The sequence below is a fragment of the Haliaeetus leucocephalus genome, unplaced genomic scaffold (assembly GCF_000737465.1).
Source record: "Haliaeetus leucocephalus isolate CR32 unplaced genomic scaffold, Haliaeetus_leucocephalus-4.0 Scaffold0, whole genome shotgun sequence".
In the NCBI taxonomy this organism is placed as follows: domain Eukaryota; kingdom Metazoa; phylum Chordata; class Aves; order Accipitriformes; family Accipitridae; genus Haliaeetus; species Haliaeetus leucocephalus.
The window spans coordinates 25,459,556-25,478,320 of NW_010972436.1; the positions used below are offsets into that span (position 1 = coordinate 25,459,556).

The 18,765-nt window shown below is 41.7% G+C and overlaps 1 protein-coding gene across 1 annotated transcript in view; it reads right to left on the minus strand.

Annotated features, from left to right (window-relative positions):
• The window catches only part of CRHR2 (corticotropin releasing hormone receptor 2), a 110,619-nt gene that overhangs the window by 39,447 nt on the left and 52,407 nt on the right, over window positions 1-18,765 (minus strand). The window contains exons 5-7 of the mRNA XM_010561240.1: window positions 12,020-12,137; window positions 7,572-7,725; window positions 3,974-4,034 (exon numbers count right to left, since the gene is read on the minus strand). Coding sequence (XP_010559542.1) covers window positions 3,974-4,034; window positions 7,572-7,725; window positions 12,020-12,137 — 333 coding nt within the window. The remainder of the gene's footprint in view (window positions 1-3,973; window positions 4,035-7,571; window positions 7,726-12,019; window positions 12,138-18,765) is intronic.

Consider the following 18,765-nt stretch of genomic DNA (forward strand, 5'->3'; position numbering starts at 1 on the left):
TATTCTTCATGGTTCTCTGATAGTTCTTTATATAACAAAACCCACCACTGGTTTTATCATTATTGTTAATTAGATCTTACTAATGTTCTTCCCCTTACCAACTGTCCATCAATGAAATGACTACAATAATTCTTAATCATGTGTTTCAGTTTTTTTGTTGAGACTTAACAGTACTTTTTTCAGCATTGTCAGATTTTGCTAAAGAACTGCTAAACCCTAGACAGGATATTTGCCACAGTACCAATTATATTTGTCTCACTATGCAGAACACGGTCTCTAGTAAGTACAAAAATGAAAAAATGAAAAAGTTGGTTGAAGCATTTTCTTAACATTCTTCCTGTGTGCTAGTTTGAGCTTTTAAACTATTATAAGCTACATAACTTGAACTCCAGTTCAACCTCCAAACAACTTAAGTTACAGTTGAAATGCATACTCAGATGAAGAAGAGGAGTTTTGCATTTTGTCCTGAATTTTGGGCTGTCCACTGGGATACCCAAACAGTCTTGGAAGCTGCAGGGGAGTACATGTTTTCTGCATGTGTCCAGTTTGCTAGGTCTAACCACATGGGGGAATAACACATGATTTCCTCAGTGGTCAAGATAAATGGAGCATAACAGCTAGGCTGACTGGGGAGAGCAGCCTGTTTTCACAGAAGCGCTGAGGTTGGCAGGGACCTCTGGAGATTGTCTAGTCCACCCCCTGCTCAAAGCAGAGTCAGCTGAAGCAGGTTGCTCAGAGCTGTGCCCAGTTGGCTTTTGAGTAGCTCCAAGGATAAAGACTCCACAACTTCCTTGGGTAACTTCTTCCAGTGTTCTACCACCCTCACAGTGAAAACGTGTTTCCTGATGCTCAGATGGAATTTCATGTGTTTCAGTTTATGCCACTGCCTCTTGTCCTGTCACTGGGCACCACTCAGAGGTGTCTGGCTCCACCTTCTTCATAACCTCCTATAAGATACTTACAAGCATTGATAAGATCCCCCTGAGCTTTCTCCTCTCCAGGCTAAACGCTCCCAACCCTCTCAGCCTCTCCTCGCATGAGAGATACTCCACTATCCAGACAGCAATTATTTCTCAAAGCCAAGGATTAGTTTTTATCTCATCTGTCTATATTTGCACACACTTACAGAATTCAAATTAAAGGCATGATTTCTATATCATCCCAGAACAGAGAAAGGATTTTGTAAATGCCACAAAGTTTAGTCTGAACTGTCCCAATGGCTGATGGACTGGAAAGGAGAATAGACCATAAGTAAGTTAAATACACACATGTGCACATCTCACACACAGGTACCGGAGGTGCATTCCTACATGTGCTTCAGTTTGACTGTTTAGCAGAATCTCCTCCTTCCCTCAGGCCAGGAGGCAGTGAGCAGGCACTATCTGAAGCTTCACATACTTTAATGCTTGAGAAGATGACTGAATATTTATGACAATTGACAAGCCCTCAGCAAGTTATGCATCTCTTGTTTTGCTTCGTTTGCTTTTGTTTACTGAGTCTCCTCTGCATATGACATTTCTACAAATGCAAAAAGCAGATTTCGTTTAGTAGCCTTTGCTTTACAGCTTAATGCCCTTACCAGCTCTTCATTTACAAGAGCTCTGCCTGCCTGCCTGGCTGCATGTGCTAGATCAAAGGAATGGCACTATTGAAGCATCCAGTCTTGATTTCTCGAGCAAAGTACATGAATCTTGGCCCCACCACTGACAATAAGCAAGCACAACACTGAGGCTCCAGGCCGTGACTATGGTGGGCAGAAGCCAAATTCTGCACTTTCTCAATGCACAACACATTTGGATTGGCTATGATGTGCAGTGAGGATGTATGTGAATGTTTCACTCCGAGGCAAACACCAGCATTAAAGACAGAAAGGTGAAGACATCCCAAGACATTAGGTGTAATTGTCTGGGTTGGCCAAGAGTAACCTGGTGTCTCCCTTATCAGTAAGCATGTGAGGTAAATTATGCATATAAGTTAGAGTGTACGGGTTTGTCCATGACATGGATTTAAAAGCAGAAGCTTCATTTGATAATCCACCCAAGGCAGAGAGCTTGAGCCTAGAGATTCAACAGAACAGCCTGGATATTCTGCATCCCAAATAGGATCACTTTGTCTTTCTTGCCCTGCTGACTGTATTTTGTGTCCCCCTTTCTTTTGTAGTGCAGGATCTGGGCCAGTTACACCTTCGCTGGTGAAAGGTGGCACACATATCTATGTAAACATGTCATGTCTTTCTTCATATCCATTATACATCAAAGAGAGATTCTTTCACATTCACTTTGTGGGTATACAACGATGGTGAAAGTATGTAGTGGTTTCTCCATCTATCCACTTTGTGTGCAGTGCAATCCCAGTTGTTGTGGCATGTTTCTATCAGGGGTCCTACTTTCCATTATTTCTTCTGGGAGCGATGAGCAGTCTTCCAAAGTGAGGTGTTCAAACCTTGGTGTTGAACTCACTCACAACAGGCATGTTTAATGTGCATCACCATTATTAAAGCATGTGGTGTTTTGCCTCTCAAGGTTTCAAGACAGAAGTTTTGGTTATTTTGTTTTGTGTTGTTTAAGCTGACTAGTTCCTTCAGCTCTATTTCTAGAGCTGAAAGTCCTACTTCAGCACAATGGGACAGCTGCCATGCTGCCTTGGCTTGTGCAAGGTAAGGGCTACAAGGAACCTGACCATGAAGCAGACCCTGAATGTTGTGATCCTTGACTCAGCTAGAAACAAGAAGGTCTGTGAACATAGAAATTAGGGTAATCTGGTAATGTGAGGTTATCTTCCAGGCTTGATTGACTTGGACACCCAAGGAACAGGTTCCAACTGAAGTTTTTCTTGCCATTTTGAGACTACAGTATGAATTCTCCTGTATGATTATTGTGGGCAAGGATGGAATCACACAAAATCACACATCTCTCAGTGAAAGGGTGTCTGTCTGATTGCCAATATGTGTAACTCCTGGGAATTAGATTATCACCTTCAAAGTCACCATTAAAGCTACAGAAGAGAGATTGGTCAAGGGTTCAAAAGTTTATGGGGAGTAGAGAAGAGTAACTTAGTAGTGCATGACAAAATTCCTCCCAAGCCTACAGCATGGATGCCCAAAGCTCAGCCAGTCATCCTATCCATCTCCCTTATAGTCAGGAGAAATAGTGCATGTAAGTCTCATTCATCCAACCTACTTTGGACATCTCCTTCCAGAGGAGATGAAATGCACCCCAGACTGCATTTACTGTTTTGACTGATCATCGCTGATCATAAAGAGACCACAGATTAGTGCAGGTGCAGACACCTACAAGGTAGGCACTTTTACATTTAATCAGATGCACTACAGATAGACAAACAGTGTGGTCATATGAAAAACAGATTCATAGAGAAAAGAATTTTTTTAAGGTTAGGAAAGGGAGCTTTAACGGATAATAGCCATTGATCCAAACACCAGTTGAAAACTACAAGCTGAGCTATATCTGACCAGTATTGATGTTTGGGGGAAAAATTCCCAAAACACAGATGCCTCTTTATCTCCCATATTTTTCAATTTCATGTACTAACCGCTTCCAATTGGAAAAGCCAGAAACAGAAATGCAAAAATGCCAGCCATAAGACTATTCTTGTCAGACTGTCAAATGAATTCTGCACACTGAGAAGGCTAAATCCTTTAACACTCAACTGCAGTTTTTACCAAGGTCTTACTCAAGCAAAATTCCCATTGAAGGAGATTACCCTGACTGTAAACCATGTAAAAAGATATCAAATGAGAGCTTCAGGGCTTGGCCAAGGATATTTGGGAAAGGTATTTTCAGGAGTTGACTCAAGTAGTGCTCCGAAAATTGAGATGATCTGGATTTGGATGGAGGTGATGTGACCTTTCCTCTTTCCTATCAATCAGCCTTATTTCTAAATTAGCAATTCAACCTGCAGGCATTTCCTAATTTATTTAGAGAGCCACATAAACATAAATGTTAACATCACTTACTGTTCATTTTCATAATATAGCTTGCCAATGGCCCAGGCAATGATGATTGGGCAAGGAATACCTGCAACAGCGAAAAATCAGGAGTTAATCACAACCCATATATGTATGGATGATACAGATGTAGATTCAGATTTGAGTAAGGAGACTCTTGGTTAATGAACTGGAAGACTCTAAATACAAGTAGTCCTATCTTGGTACACTGGAGATGTCACAATTTCTAAGACCCCTCTATGTATATATATAAAAAAAAGATCATCTCAAAAAGAGAAAACTCTAGTGCCAGTAACAAAAGTTAAAAAAATTATTAACAAACACACGTATATACCTATATGTCTATATAAGTGATCAGATCAGTTTTGGCTGGCTTAAAGGCAATTTTGGTCCCTTTTAATTTTCCTGCAGTTGATATAGCAAAACCTTAGAGACATCACTTGGAGGTGGGTGTTTAGATTTTTATTTCCCAGGCTGGAAGAAGCTTGTAAATTTATTGGGCTCTTTGGATGAAGCCCATTTTCAAAATTTTCAGCATTTTTGTTGACTCTTCCTTGTGAAACAGGATTATGAGAAAGAATCTTCTGATATCTTGCGATGTCAGAATTCATTCATTGTTTGCCCTTTCTAAAGGATCCAGCTAGTCTTAACTTTATAAGTAACATTCTACCTACGATATGCAGTGTGCTCTGTGTCTGCATGTGAGTTCTCATCAAAGCCATGCATTTTGCTTCACAGGGCTTGCTTTCTCAATTATCTCCAGAAGGTGCTACGGTAGTGCTACGGTAGTGCAACTTCATTGCAGCAGATGAGGTGTGTTTGTACACTTAAATATCCCTGCAGTGCCATATCCTCTCCTTTCCAATTCTATTGTTATACCAGTCCCATGTCCAGAGCCTTGCTCTTGTGCTTGTTTTGTGTCAGGCCTTCAGAGTCCAGCCGGTTTCAGGGGGATTTGCTGGAGCAGGAAACTGGAAGTGAGGACGAGTAAGTGGAGCTGGCCTTTTGACACAGACCTTCTGGGGGAAACAGGAACTTTTTCACCCAGGCATTCCTCAACCAAACACTGTATTGATGTCAAAATTGGAGGAGGAGTGTTTCCCCTCTCTGTTTCCCCTTTACCTTTAACCTGTCAACTCAGGCAAAACCAAACAAGACAAGCCTCTCCAGCTCCATCCCTCGTTCCACCCTCCAGGTTCACATTCCTCTGAAATCACTGCTACTCTAAGGTGAATTCAAGATTCAACATGACCTAATCCCTCATGTAGGAGTCAGCACATCCTCATATCTAACACTGCCTTTTAATCTCCCATTTGTTGCTGTTTCTGTGGGAAATTAAGCCTTTAAAGAGATGAATCAGAGTGGAAAGAACCACAACACCGTAGGGAAGGGACCGAACTGGTTAATGGTCATCTTTAACCTCAGCAAAAAGTATAGTGCAGCTCTGATCTCCTGCACCACCACCCCTCGTGGCTTTTGTACCCTTCAAGTGATTGTGCTGTCTTCCAGCTTCTTCACCATTGACTCACAAGGTCTGGTGCACTTGTTTCCCCCATGTTCTTGCTAGGTGTGAACAGACAAAATGTGCCATGTCCTTTCTCCTAGAGCAAAACATCTTTCTTTTTCTTGTGAAGCGAAGAAAAGGGATTTGAGAATGAGGCTGGTAAAAGATCATGTATGGGAAGGCAAAGCAGAGCCAGAAAGCACCCAAAAGGGTGAGAGGAAAGGTATATTCAGCTCACACCACTTCTACATTAGTAATCAGAGAGCCAGAAGGCTCTGAGAGAGGTAGGGAGGGAAAATATTAGGGACCAAACCAGTCACGGCGTCTGTGAGAGCTGTGTGAGCAGCTGATTTTCCAGTTTGGTGACAGAACTGAAAAATATTGAAAAAAAATTGAATCAATTCCCCACATAAATATTTTCTTTCTACTACAACTCCTCTTTCCTCCCATTTGATTTTGGATTGAATTACATATTTTGTTTTAAAGGCTGTTTCTGCCTTCAGAACTGCAACTCAATCACTTCTGCTCAGTTCTGAGAGGAAGAGGCAATTCTGAAAAAAATGTCATTCTACTTTCAGAAAAGAGAATATTTGTGACTTTTTTCCACCTTTTCTCTTTTAACAGAAAAGAACTGCTAAATTCACTAGTTCTGTTTGACCTCAGATTTTGCATTCAAGCGAACAAGCTGTCCGCATGGGGTTTGTCTTGCCAAACCTTTCCTGGCCAAATTCAAATCATGGATATATTGGTTGGAAAGGGCCTCTGAAGGTATCTGGTCCAACCTCCTGCTCAGAGCAGAACTATCAAGACTAGCTCATCTCAGCCAGGGCTTAGCCTTGCTGAATTTTCAATACCTCCAGGGTCAGAGATTCCACAGCTTCTAAGTAAGTCATGTGTTCCAGTGTTGCACTACCTTTTTGTTTTCTGTTTTCTTAATGTCCAACTGGAACCTCCCAGTCTGCAATTTGTGGCCATTGTCCCCTTCTTATAACATCTGCTATTACCAAGAAGAATTTGGCTCCGTCACCTTTGTAATTATCCTTTCTATCATTCTTGGTACCTAACAAATCCCTCCTTAGCTTCCTCTTTGCCAGATTAAACAAGCTCGGCTCCTTCAGCCTCACTTTACAGGTCATGTCCTCTACTGGACGTGATACTGGATAATCTCCAGTTTTTCCACATCCCTTTTGACCTAAAAGACCCCAAACTGACCACAGTATTCCAAAGCCAACCTTACCAAAGCTAAGTAGAAAGTATTAGTAACTTCCCTCAGTCTTCTGGCCACACTCCTAGTGCAGCCCAGTATGTGTTTTACCTTATTCATGATGAGAAGGCACTGATGGCTTATACTCAGCCTGCATCCATTACAAGCCCTATATCCTTTTTAGCAGGACTGCTACTCTAACAGTCGGTTCTCAGGGTACTGATGGACCAGCTTATGTTGACGCAGCTACGGAAAAGGAGCAGCCTTTGCTCTGGCCTGGGCTGACACCGTAGAAGTGAGGTAACAGGGCATGCAATGACCTATTTTTCTGTCTTTGAGTAGCCACAAGGATAGTACAAAGATGCCATGTGACTCTGTTAAAGGCTGTTTTCTAGAAACAAATCCCTCAGCAGTCCAAAAGACAGCTGTAAAGTTGGACTGGCAGATAATTAGGCTTCTCTTCTAGTCAGTTCCTCACTTAGAAGTGTCTCTTGAGACTGAGGGGTCCATAGGGCATGGACAGTGCCTTTTCTGTTTCATGCCGTGTTGAGCAGCAGCGTATAAGGGGTTGTGATCACTGCTTTGCCGATCAAAGTGAAAGGGATGTGGTATGAACTGCGGCATTCCCAAAATGCTGAGCCTGGGACTTCTCTTTCTTTCCTTAACAACAGGTGCCTGAGGATCTAAATGAAGAAGGTAAATCCAGCAATAACCTATTAGCTTTATGGCAGCGCCACAGCGAACAACTAAACCTGATTTCATGTTGTTCTGACAAAGTTAGGTTTGAATGTCAGATTTCACCACAGTGGTATTTTTAAAGTTTATTCTTGCTACTCTTGTCTTTATCACTTTAAGGCCAGGTACCACGTAAAGCCATTTTAAACACACACGTCACTTACACCATCCTATGAAGAGAAAGACCCATTTCCGCAGCTTATCTGTGGAATAAGTCATTACTATAGCGGTGTGTAAGTAGCAGCCTTCCACAAACATCCAGAAGAAGTTGGTCACCACAAAATAATTGTAGACAGTGGTAATACATCGACACCAGGGCTGGAAAGGAAACAGAAAAGAATATTTTAAAATCATGGTGAGAACATTTAAAAAATTCTGTATGTTGTTATTCCCTTAAAAATCAATGGTAGAATTCATTCATGGGATGCAGATTTATACATGTCACTTGGAATCACAACATGTTAGGTGCTGTCAGGAACCCACAGCTATGTCTGTGACTTTCTGCCGGGGCTTGGCTTTGATCACAACATCTCCTGTACCTAAGCATGTCTGGAAAGTTAACAGGCCATAAGGCACGTCCACACCAGCAGTTTGCAAGCAGTTTAAGAAGCAGCTGTGTGGAAAGAAGACAAGAGGAGGCAAGTCATTTGACTACAGATGATCTTTCAGAGAGGTACAGCCATAGCCTAGGGTCATATCCAAAGATGACATAAGAGTCTAAACATATCTTAGGCAGTATAACCCACCTGCTAAGCAATGCAAAGAAAATATAAGATAGAAGTTAATGTCACAGTCTTACTTCATTTCCACTGAAGGGAAGGAGCACTGCTGACATTTAGAAAAAAGATATTTTACTTTAAAGATAGGCTTTTATCAGCTACTTCATCCCCTCTATTCCTGCCATTAGTGCTTCAGTCTGTAAGTCACATCACTGCACACATCACCTCTGAATTTTGCCATAGCTTCCACAGGAATTTTTGGTCAGGCTTAATGTATCAGTAAAGGCATCTTCTCCTAATGGCAGCGCAGTGAAAGCACAGCTATAGAATACACAATTAGCTATAGAGAGGCAGATGGTAACATCACATCAATAAATCACAAGTAACTGCTGATGGTAATTTCCACAGTGCTACACACAGAAGTCTGGGAAAATTTCTTTCTGACCCAGCAGGCATTCAGTGTATTCCCTGAAGCTTGACATTAATTACCTATGTTAGCTGGGTTCATTGATATCATTTTGGTCTCACCATTCTCCAGCCTTTTAATTAACTCTACTACAGTATTTGAAACTTTTGACCCTCAGTTAATTTTATTTCAGACTTCATATGTATGAGGTATTGATGATCTCTAGGCAGTCAACAGACCAGCAGATGCACTATCAAATCCAGCAAAATTCTGTGGACTAAGAATTTATTGGAGAAGAAACACAGTTACAAAATGATTGCCCATTCACAAGTTGTGATCACTTCTGTTTATTGAGCTGTAATAAACAGAAGAAATCTTTTGGATGTGTTAAAGCTTTCATTTCTGTATTATTACATTAAGATTTGAAATTTAGATTGGCTTCATCTTTAAAATAGGATTAAAACTCAAAACAACTCAGAAGAAGATGAAATATTTTGTTTTGAAAGTTTTGTTTAAACCAAATTAAAGTTTCTTTTTTTTTCTCCTTTTGGCCTAAGCAAAGGAAAATAAAGCCACAAACCAAAAAAATCCCCTATTTTTGGCTAACACCAAACAAATATTTTGGCTCCATTCCTGACTGACCCCCAAAGTAGTAAGACTAGATTTCCAAAGACTCTTAGTCTCACATTCAATTTTTCAAAGGTATAAATTAAATCTTTCCCTGTGGCCTCAATCTCATGTAAATTCTCTGATATAATGTCTAGACTCTTGTTCCCCTTTCTCCCTCAGCTGCAACACTTACACAGTTTTTATCCTCTCCACAGCTGCTTATTTGCACAAGAACTGTAAAAAATAGTTATACCTGAGCCTGTTGTTCCTGTGTCAGAACTGAGTGGAATTGGCTGGTGGATTGGGAAGATACTGGGACAGATACAGACACATACACATAATGGTGGTGAGATCTCCCTCTGCATCGTTTCCATAGGAAACCAGAATAAAATGAATTTTGAGCAATTCCTTTTGGAATTGTGGATTTATTATTATTGAATAATAAACCCAATTAGCAGAACTCATTAATTTATACCTTTTCATTTATTTGACCGAGGATTCTTAATCCCCACATGTATCCACCATTAGGCTCCAGATATCTTCAGCAATTCCCCTTCTTGATTTATTAACATAAGCACTATAACTTCATGCAAAATGTTTCCATGTTCAGTCCTTGACGCTTCTGTAACCACATTAAATGATCTCCACTGATCAGCACAGTAGAGATCACATCCTAGCATAAGTGATGTTACTCCCATTGATTTTGGTGGTGTTATTTTGACTCTGACTTATACCACAATAAGAACGTAACAAAGTTATCACTAACTTTGCATAAAGCACATTCCCAAAAAGACTGTAATGTTCTGCAGAGAAAGGATGAGTTAATGAAAACTGAGGCATGTGAGGATCTGTCCTTATATTTGCAGGTTTATATTTTCCTTGGCACTTTGTGGTCACATTTTAAAAGGTATTTGAGTGCCTGACTCCAACTGATTTTTCCTAAATAACTGTAAAAATCTGTATTAAGATTTGCAGTATTGTCATGAGAGTAAATCACACAACATAAAACTGTCAACAATAAAACTCATATACCACCATCTTCCGTAGTCTGAAAATGTCAGAAACACAGACAAAGCAAACAGTGAATTAATAGAAGCTACATCTTCTCAAAGGAGCATCTGGTTGAATAATAATACAGAGTTATGCATAGACTTCTTTATCTAGGTACTAATGACTTTTCTATTTGTTTTCCCAAAGTGTAAGATTAATGTTCAGGTGTCAAATTTTACATTTGAAAAGTTAACCAAGGATGGTGAGTGCGCAGCTGACATTAAAATGAATGGATATCCAGGCTCCTGGGGTGGTTTTCAATTTCTGCAGGACCAGTTCCTACATAAGTGGAGCCACATTGACTGATACCAGCTATGGATCCAACTCATAACCTATAGGCGCTTTAGTCCACCTGCTTTCCAAAAAGAGAGAGTATGAAGGGGGATGTGTTTGTGTATGTATTTGAATGTGTGTTTGTAGCACACTTTTTTCTTGATTACGGAGGTAAATATCAGGGGACGGCCCTCAAAGGAGAATACTCCACTATAAGAATATTACAAGAGAAAGAGAACAGTAAAAAACCCTGCCAAGGGACTATCAAAAAGGACTACTTGAGAAGGAAATGCAGAATTATTGCTCAACAAAATAAAGAAAAATGCTTTTTCTTTTGGAGTGGATGCTTTTAATCCACTCCAAAATCCTTGTATTATTGGGGTTGCTGGGTGACTAAACAGGGGGAAGGCATTACAGTACTTACATAGCGACTGATTCAATGTCCTCACTCAGACAAGCATCTGCAGCTGGGAGTTACTTGAGTGAACAAGAAATAACATGGAGAGTAAAAGAAATGGGAGCATAGTGACATGCTGTATTCCTCAAGAGTGCTCAATGCCATGCAAAAAAGACACCCCACTTCTTGCTCTCTTCAGCCTTCCCATTTTTTATTGTGTGGATGTGTCTGGTCCCTTGAACTGTCTCTGACTCCCAATCACCCATCAGAAAGCTGACTTAGGTAGCTATGCCAGCAGAAAACTCCTCCTTGCCTTTTTGTTAGCTAGGTTAATTCTCCACCAGTTTAGTGAGTTCAGTCTCCGAGGGTTCAGTCCTCCCCAAGGGATCAAGAAAAGGAACAGAGCTAGTGCAAAAGAAGCAACAGGAGGTGGAGTGAAGCGTTTGGGTCCCTGGAGGAATGAGCCATCCCTTTCAGTGACAGGGAGTTGCTGCTGGATGCAGCCCAGATCAAAGAACTTCATGCTCAAGGCCAGCACGGTGAAGAAGGGCTTGGAAGAAAAATGGAATTTTGTAAAAAAACCCCACAAAGATATCAACAAGCAAAAATTGTACTGTTTCAGGCCCTATTTCTTATTTTCTTGTGAGTCCCAGTGACTCTAGGCAGCAAGGTGCCCACTGTCATCAGACAAAGTAGCTGACTCAGAGCCTCAACAGCTAAATCAATTATTTCTGTTCCCATCTCTTCATGGAGATGTTGCCCTCTGGAATGAATGTTTTCCCTATCCAGGTGCACATCACTGCAAGATGCTCTGACAAAAATGTTCAAGAACAACCACATTTAGTGTGTTGCACAATACTGTGTCTCACAGTGTATAAATTTGGGAAGTATTTATGGTCAATGAAGATATGAGAGAAGCTTTTGGGTGGGATTTTTACTTTAAAAAAACCCTTTGATATTCAGTAATGAGGAAATAAATGAAAATGTAGCAAATATAAGCTCATTTTCTTCATCGTTTTGAAATGATATGAAAGTCACTCTGAGCATGTGAATGAATAGGTGTCATTTGTAATATTTCTACCAGATGAACAAATTCAGCATCCCTGCCCGCCCCCAAACTACATGACAGAGACATGCTACCTCCAAGCACGCACTTACTTCATTACTTTCATGTATGTTGTGATCTATCATTTGAAGCAGAAACCACATCACATTCCTCAGGATGAATGTGGTGATCAAGTTCCAGTGGATAATATTCCGCAGGCATCTGATACTCCTAAACAGGGAAATACATTTAAATCATCATATATAGTGAATATATACACATACATGTTAATGACTATATAAAACAAACAAGCTAATTCTGTTCACTTGCAAAATTCCTCATGGTTTATCCCTCTCTGTCCTGGCTTCAGATGGGATAGAGTTAACTTTCTTCCTAGTAGCTGGTACAGTTTGTTTTGGATTTAGTGTGAGAATAATGTCGATAACACACTGATGTTTTAGTTGTTGCTAAGTAGCGCTTACCCTAAGTCAAGGATTTTTCAGTTTCCCATGCTCTGCCAGCAAGCAGGTGTACAAGAAGCTGGGATAGAGCACGGCCAGGACAGCTGATCCAGACTAGCTAAAGGGATATTCCATACCATAGACCATCATGCTCAGTGTATAAACTGGGGGGAGTAAGCGAGCGGCTTTGTGGTGCCCAGTTCCTGTCTGGGCTTAAACCACAACACCCTCCATTACCTCTCTTACACTATGAAACAGGAGGTTCGTCTGTCCAATGGGTCAGCAATAAGAGTCTCTGAGGCTGTCTGTAGCTTACATCTTTACCAGCAAGCATATCTGGGTCTGGTCCCATTCTCTGGATCTCAGGGTAAATTGCACAGGCAGTGCCAAAGCAAAACTTTGATTTTGCAGTGTAGTCACAACACAAATAAATGACATAAATAGAAAACAGCAACAGGAGGATGGCAAAATCTATGCTTCAAGAAGAAACCACAGCATAACATTTCTTCCAGAAACCACATCATAACTTTTGCAAAGCCATGTACAGCAATTTGTCTTGATGACATGAGGAGCTCCCTTTGACAAGAATCAGTTCAAGCAAGTGAAACAGGATCTACTGGAAAGACTCAAATATTCAAGTGGTCATTTCATCCTTGGTTATAATTTTTACTCCCTTCCACTCCATCCCTAGAACAACTACAATTGATAAGCCCCTAAACACTGGAGTCTGTGGCATTGTTCACAGAAGAAGATTTGGTGACAAATATCTGTGCTGGAGTGGCAAAACTGGAATAGTTTACATTTGGTTAATCTCTTGAACAGGCTCACCTGTGTGAAGTTCAAAGTTTTCAGACCCGTGAATGCAATAGGAGAGCATGGACTGCCTGGTTTTCAGTCCTGGGCTTAGCTGGCTGTACCAAGCTTTCTTAAACAAGGTAGAGTTGCATATACTCCTTCACCAGAAAATATTTGTGTCTGGTTTTTGTCCTTCCCCAGCCACCATTCAGATGCAATGTAAAGTGTGAGCACAATGTGAAATACAAGCTACAATAAGTTGGAACACAGTGCCATAAAAGAAGAGAGGATATCTTAAACAGTGCTTGCTGCTGAAAAAGGCTCCAGGAGACAGCCAGTGCATGGTGCTGATGCCAGAACCAAACTATCACTGAAGGTAGACAGAAAGTTACTCATTTTGGATTCAGTCATCTAAGACAAGATGATTTGTCTTCTCATTCTTTGTGAAATGGTAAAGGAAAGCAAGTGCCAAGTTGCAGTTTTGCAGTTACAGACTCTTCAATTAAATGTTCCTTTCTCAGCTAAATGCAAACCACTCCAGTTATTAAAATCACTTCTACAGGGGTTCAAACAGCCAGTGCGCTTCCCAGGATCAGCAGGTTAGGATTCTGCATTTGTCGTACCAGTCTCCGTGCTTGCAAAGAAAGCTGTCAAATAACATGGGGCAAACACAGAAAGTGATATTCTCAAACCTGCTCAACTGTAACTGACTGTAGCTCATCCCAGTGACAGCAAAAAGAGAAGGCACAATCCAACTTTACTGTTGCCTCAGGTCTTTTGCGTGACAAACAAGCCAGACTTCTTAATAACAAACACTATTTTGCTATCATAAAACACTTACTGCACTTTTCCTAGGACTCAATTAGTCATTCTTAGGGCCAGAAGCAATTCTGTTATGTCCTTCAGCCTCACAAATCTCTTGAACATTTCACAGCAATCCAGCAAAAAACCAAATAGAAGACCTCCCACACACGAGATCCTGCAACTTACAGAAAGATGCTCAGAGGTATATCCCTACTAAGTCAATGTTAAAATAGCTTCTGAGTTTAACAACTCAGGCTCCAGGTAAGAAATTGGTATTTGGTTTTGAAAGCCTCGGTGACTCATGACTGGAGTCAATTTGGAAAACAAATCTCCAGCTGCTCAGATCCATTCACTTTTATTTAGGCTACAAAACCCCAAAGCATTGCTCTCAGTGTAACCTGTGCTACCAGAGAACTTTTCAGAGACATGCCTCACTTTGAAAATTTCACTTCTAACAAAAGGCAAAGGTTCACGGTTAGGCTTTCAAAGAAACTAGGCAAGCAACATCTACTGCCTTTCATGCTGAACCTCATGAACCCATCTGGCTCTGGACAGACTTTGAAACACGCTATTAAGGTCTGTTCCCTGTTGATCATTCTGCACATAAATGTCCTGCAGCTGCTGTTCATCTAGATGTTTTATTCACTCCCTTCAGGTTAAGGATTAGCAGATTAAGGAAGGAGTTTGAAACACTGCTTCTAGGGGGAGAGGGAGGCAGGGGACTAGAAACTGAGGAAATTCAGGTCAAACCGTAGAGTTACTGACAAAAAATTAATTGCTTTTGAGAGCTCTAACAACAAAACAGATCCAACACACTTGCCACCCAAATGTATTTCTTGTCAAAGAGAAGATAAAGGAGTGGAAAAAAAAATCCTTGCTGCACGCCTCCATTTAGATGTAGTTTAATCATCCCACATGCTGCAAAATCACTAAATCTGGCTGGAAGAAACCTTATTCCCACAAGACTTACAGCAGGACATTGGACTGGCCATAGAGGAAAATAGGATCAAATAAATAGTTGTAGACTTTTTGGTTCAGTTCATAAAAAAAGCTTCTCCCCCCCGCCCCCCCCAGTAGGATCCTAGTCATCAAAACAACATTCTTTTCTGAGTTTTGGAATATAAAGACAAACTCAGCATCTACTGGCCGCATGATCTCTGCCCTCCTTACTACTTCTTGGTTCATACTGTTTTGTCTCCTTTGCCCATCAGTCTGCATCGAGCCATTGGCTTTTGTTTGGATTGCAAGATGCTTGGGACAGAGGCAAACTTTTAGTGATGTCTGTTCAGGACCCAGAGCAAGAGGGGCTGGTCCGTGTTGGGAACTCCCAAGTTCTACAGATAATTATGATCAAAACTCTCCTTGTTTTCAAAAAGCCACATGTGCTGAGGAAACATGTGTTCCTGGTGTAAAATTAGTAAAGTATAAATGCGGCCAGCAGCTAGAATTTATCAACATAAAGCCTGAAGCCTTGTCAAATAATGCATTGGACGTGAAACAGAGACAGTTGGCTCCCATGTCCCAGTGCCTTTAGCAAAAGCCATACTTTGGGTAACAGCAACCTTGTATCATGGCCTTATTCCCTTTCTGAGACGCTCTGTGTGTGGCACGGATGGTAAACTAGATGCTTTCGCCTGCTAAAAAGCTTAATGTCTGGGGCTGACAGAGCACTGAACAAGAAGAGGCTGTAGAGCAAGCATTTTGCTTCTCTGGCTGCAGTCTCTCCCCAGTTATTTTCCCCACATTGTTGCCTTGGCAAAGCAGCACAAAAAGGTGAGGGGCAGGATTTGCTTTTGTGGTGTCTGGGTCACTACTCTGCTGGTGTTAATAGCAGTTAGGGTTTTAATGGAAACACCAGTATAGTCAGGCTGAGAAACCCACGTCTGAAAGTGCTGCAAGAGTTTCTCAATGGCTCAGGCAGTGATGTGACCCCAGGCACAGAATGGTTTTAACCTTTTCCCTGTTTTTTTGTTTTTCCCTTTCCTTTTCTTTTAGTAAGAGCCCAACTGGAGACTCAAAGTTTGTTTTTGTTTGTAGAGAGCCCAGAGCACATGGTTTCTGTTTGCTTCTGTCTCCTAACTACTATTAGCGCAGAAATCACTGTGGCAATAATGCAATTCATAGCCAAGGGCAGGAAAAGCTTAAGAAATAAATGTGTCAGGTTCATACCGGGGAGGGAGAAACAGCAGGGTTAATACAGTGTGTGGAGGCTGCAGGGCACAGCAGTGGAGGACTGCAGCTAAGTCAATTGATGTAACAAGGGAAAGATTTCTTGCCAGCCACCTGAGAAAGCTGGTCTCATTTACAGGCACTGCTGGTGAATGTTATTATCATAATTTAGTGTGGGTAAAGCATCTAAAGGGATACTGACTGAGATGAGGGTCCCCTCACTTCAGCCACTATTCACATGAGACTGTTCTGCTAGGCTCAGGAGCTTACCCTGTGCATAAAGTTTATCTGTGTAGCCAGACTGGAGTCTGAGGTGGACAGTGAATGAAGGACATGTCCCAAATTGGACAACAAAGCTAGTGAGTAACAGGAGCCCTGCAGCACAGCTAATGTTTGGTGAAAGGACAAAGCCGACCTTGTCATACTCACTCATCTCTAAGCCTGAGGAAGAAATTCATAATACTCACAGGTGTAATTTGTCCTCCACAGGTCTCTTCCTGGCTCTTGGTAGATGGAAGCTTGCTTAAATTTATAAATCTTAATTTAAATTTAAATACACCTGTTATTCATGAAAATGACCTGTCCCTTTCTGAAAACTTGTTAAACAGTCGTAAAAGTCTTCTGTGACAATGAGCTCCACAGTTCCTTTCTCCTTGATTAATTACTGCCTTCACTCTGTGGAGCGACAAAGCAAGCAAGTCTGTGCTCCAGAAAGAGCAATAACTGTCCTCACAGGCAGCACTGAAAAGGAGTTCACATCACATTGTACCTGGCGGCAGGTGCGATTTGAAACACATTGAGCTGTATTACAAGTTAGTGAATTGAGCCTTCTTAGAGTCAAAGTGATTGGCATGAATGCATTCCCTCACAACTCAGAAGCTAAGAAATTTGGGGTTATTCTTACCTCCGTAGGGACATATCACAATTTGGAGAGTGTGGCAGTGACAACATCAGGAAAATGAGAGCACAGACAGCAGAGAGCTACCTTCTCAAGAGGGCAAAGGGTCATGTAAGAGAGGAGAGAAATGGGAGATGAGGGGACTGTGTGCTGAACTGCTGCTTCAGACACTATTACAGCATCGCTAGGAAGAAGTTGTGAGTTACAGAGCCATTTAAAGTCACCTAGCCTAAAGGATCAGATCATAGAAAGTTTCATATTCATCTTCATGTCAGGTAACATTGTTTATGCCATTTCCACTTGTTTTACAACCCTTGATGTGGGTTGAATGGTGCAAGTGTAGCCCAGCTTCCAAGAACACCACCACAAGCCACCATCCCACAGAGCCTGAAGGCTGGCACATCACAAGACACCATGAACTGAGGCTACAGGCTTCCATTAAAGAGCCTTTTTCTTTATTTGTTTCCTGCCCTGATCCTTTTCAGACAAAAAGTGTTGGTCAAGGTCTTGGCTGGACTATTCTACTAACTCTTCCCTGGTGCATGGCTCCATGGACGGAAGGAATAAGAAAAGAGGTTGCAGCAATTCAGTCAGAACAGACTTAAAGATTGAGGCCACAGCATAAACTCATAAGAACTTCTATATTCAGTCAGACCAATGAGCCATGTAGACTGTGACTCAGTTCCCAGTGGTGATCAGTACCAGACAGTTTGGGAAACAGTATGGGAAACAGGGGAGGTAGACTGTTAGTTGTTCCTTGCTCTTACCTCCTTGCTTCTGGCAGTCAGAGGTTTTAAGATATTCCTGATTCAGAGACCACATTTAATCACATTAAATCACCCTGTTGGTGGCCCCAACTCCTCACAGGAGTCACTGAACTCTTTTTGTGGTTTATGTTCACTGAGGTCAGGCCATGGCTTACTCTACTAACACGATGGAAGGAAGAGCTCATAAGCTGTTATTCACAGCAAAATACATTTGTCTATGTTGGTTCCTTTTCTCTGATTGCTTGTCCCCTCTCAAGGGCTGGATGAGGAGCCTTTTTTCAAAACTACATTCCCTCCTGTCCTTTGGGAGTTGCAGGGAGGAGGGATAGGAATAGCCTGGAACTGGAGAGCAGGAAACTGCTAGTCCCACGGGCTGTGGGAGCAAGCTGGGAGGAGTGGTTGGTAGTGTATCTCTAACATGTACTCCTGAAGTAGCACAGTTCATGCAGCAATTTCACTTCTGGCTGTGCCTGACAGCAGATTTTGGGCCTGAAATATCCCCCTGAAACACAGCAAGTAGTGTCAGACAGGCACATGCAGATGGTCTCTGTTACACTGAGTGAAGGGGCGGACAGAGGAAAAGGATTTCCTTGAAAAGGAGAGAAAAGAAGGGCTTACAGTTTCTGACTTGGAGGGAGAAAAGATACTGCCACTGGAATCATCTCAGTTCTGTAAATGAAAGGGTTTATTGGCTCCTCATGATTTCTTAAGAGCCAGTGCTTTGCTGCTATTGAGTCACCTCCAGACGACTGCTTCTGACAAGGCAAGTTTCTGCTGAGGGCCAGCCGCACAAGAGTCCTGCTGCTGTGCCACTCCTCCTGCTGGTTTGGGCAGAGGTGTCCTCATGTCAGGCAGGCAGGACTTTTTGCCAGGAGTCATTGTTCAGAGTACAGCCACTTGCCTGAAGGCTAATGATGTGAGGCTTTGGACAGAAGAGTGTAGCAAGTGACAGCATATTTTCACAG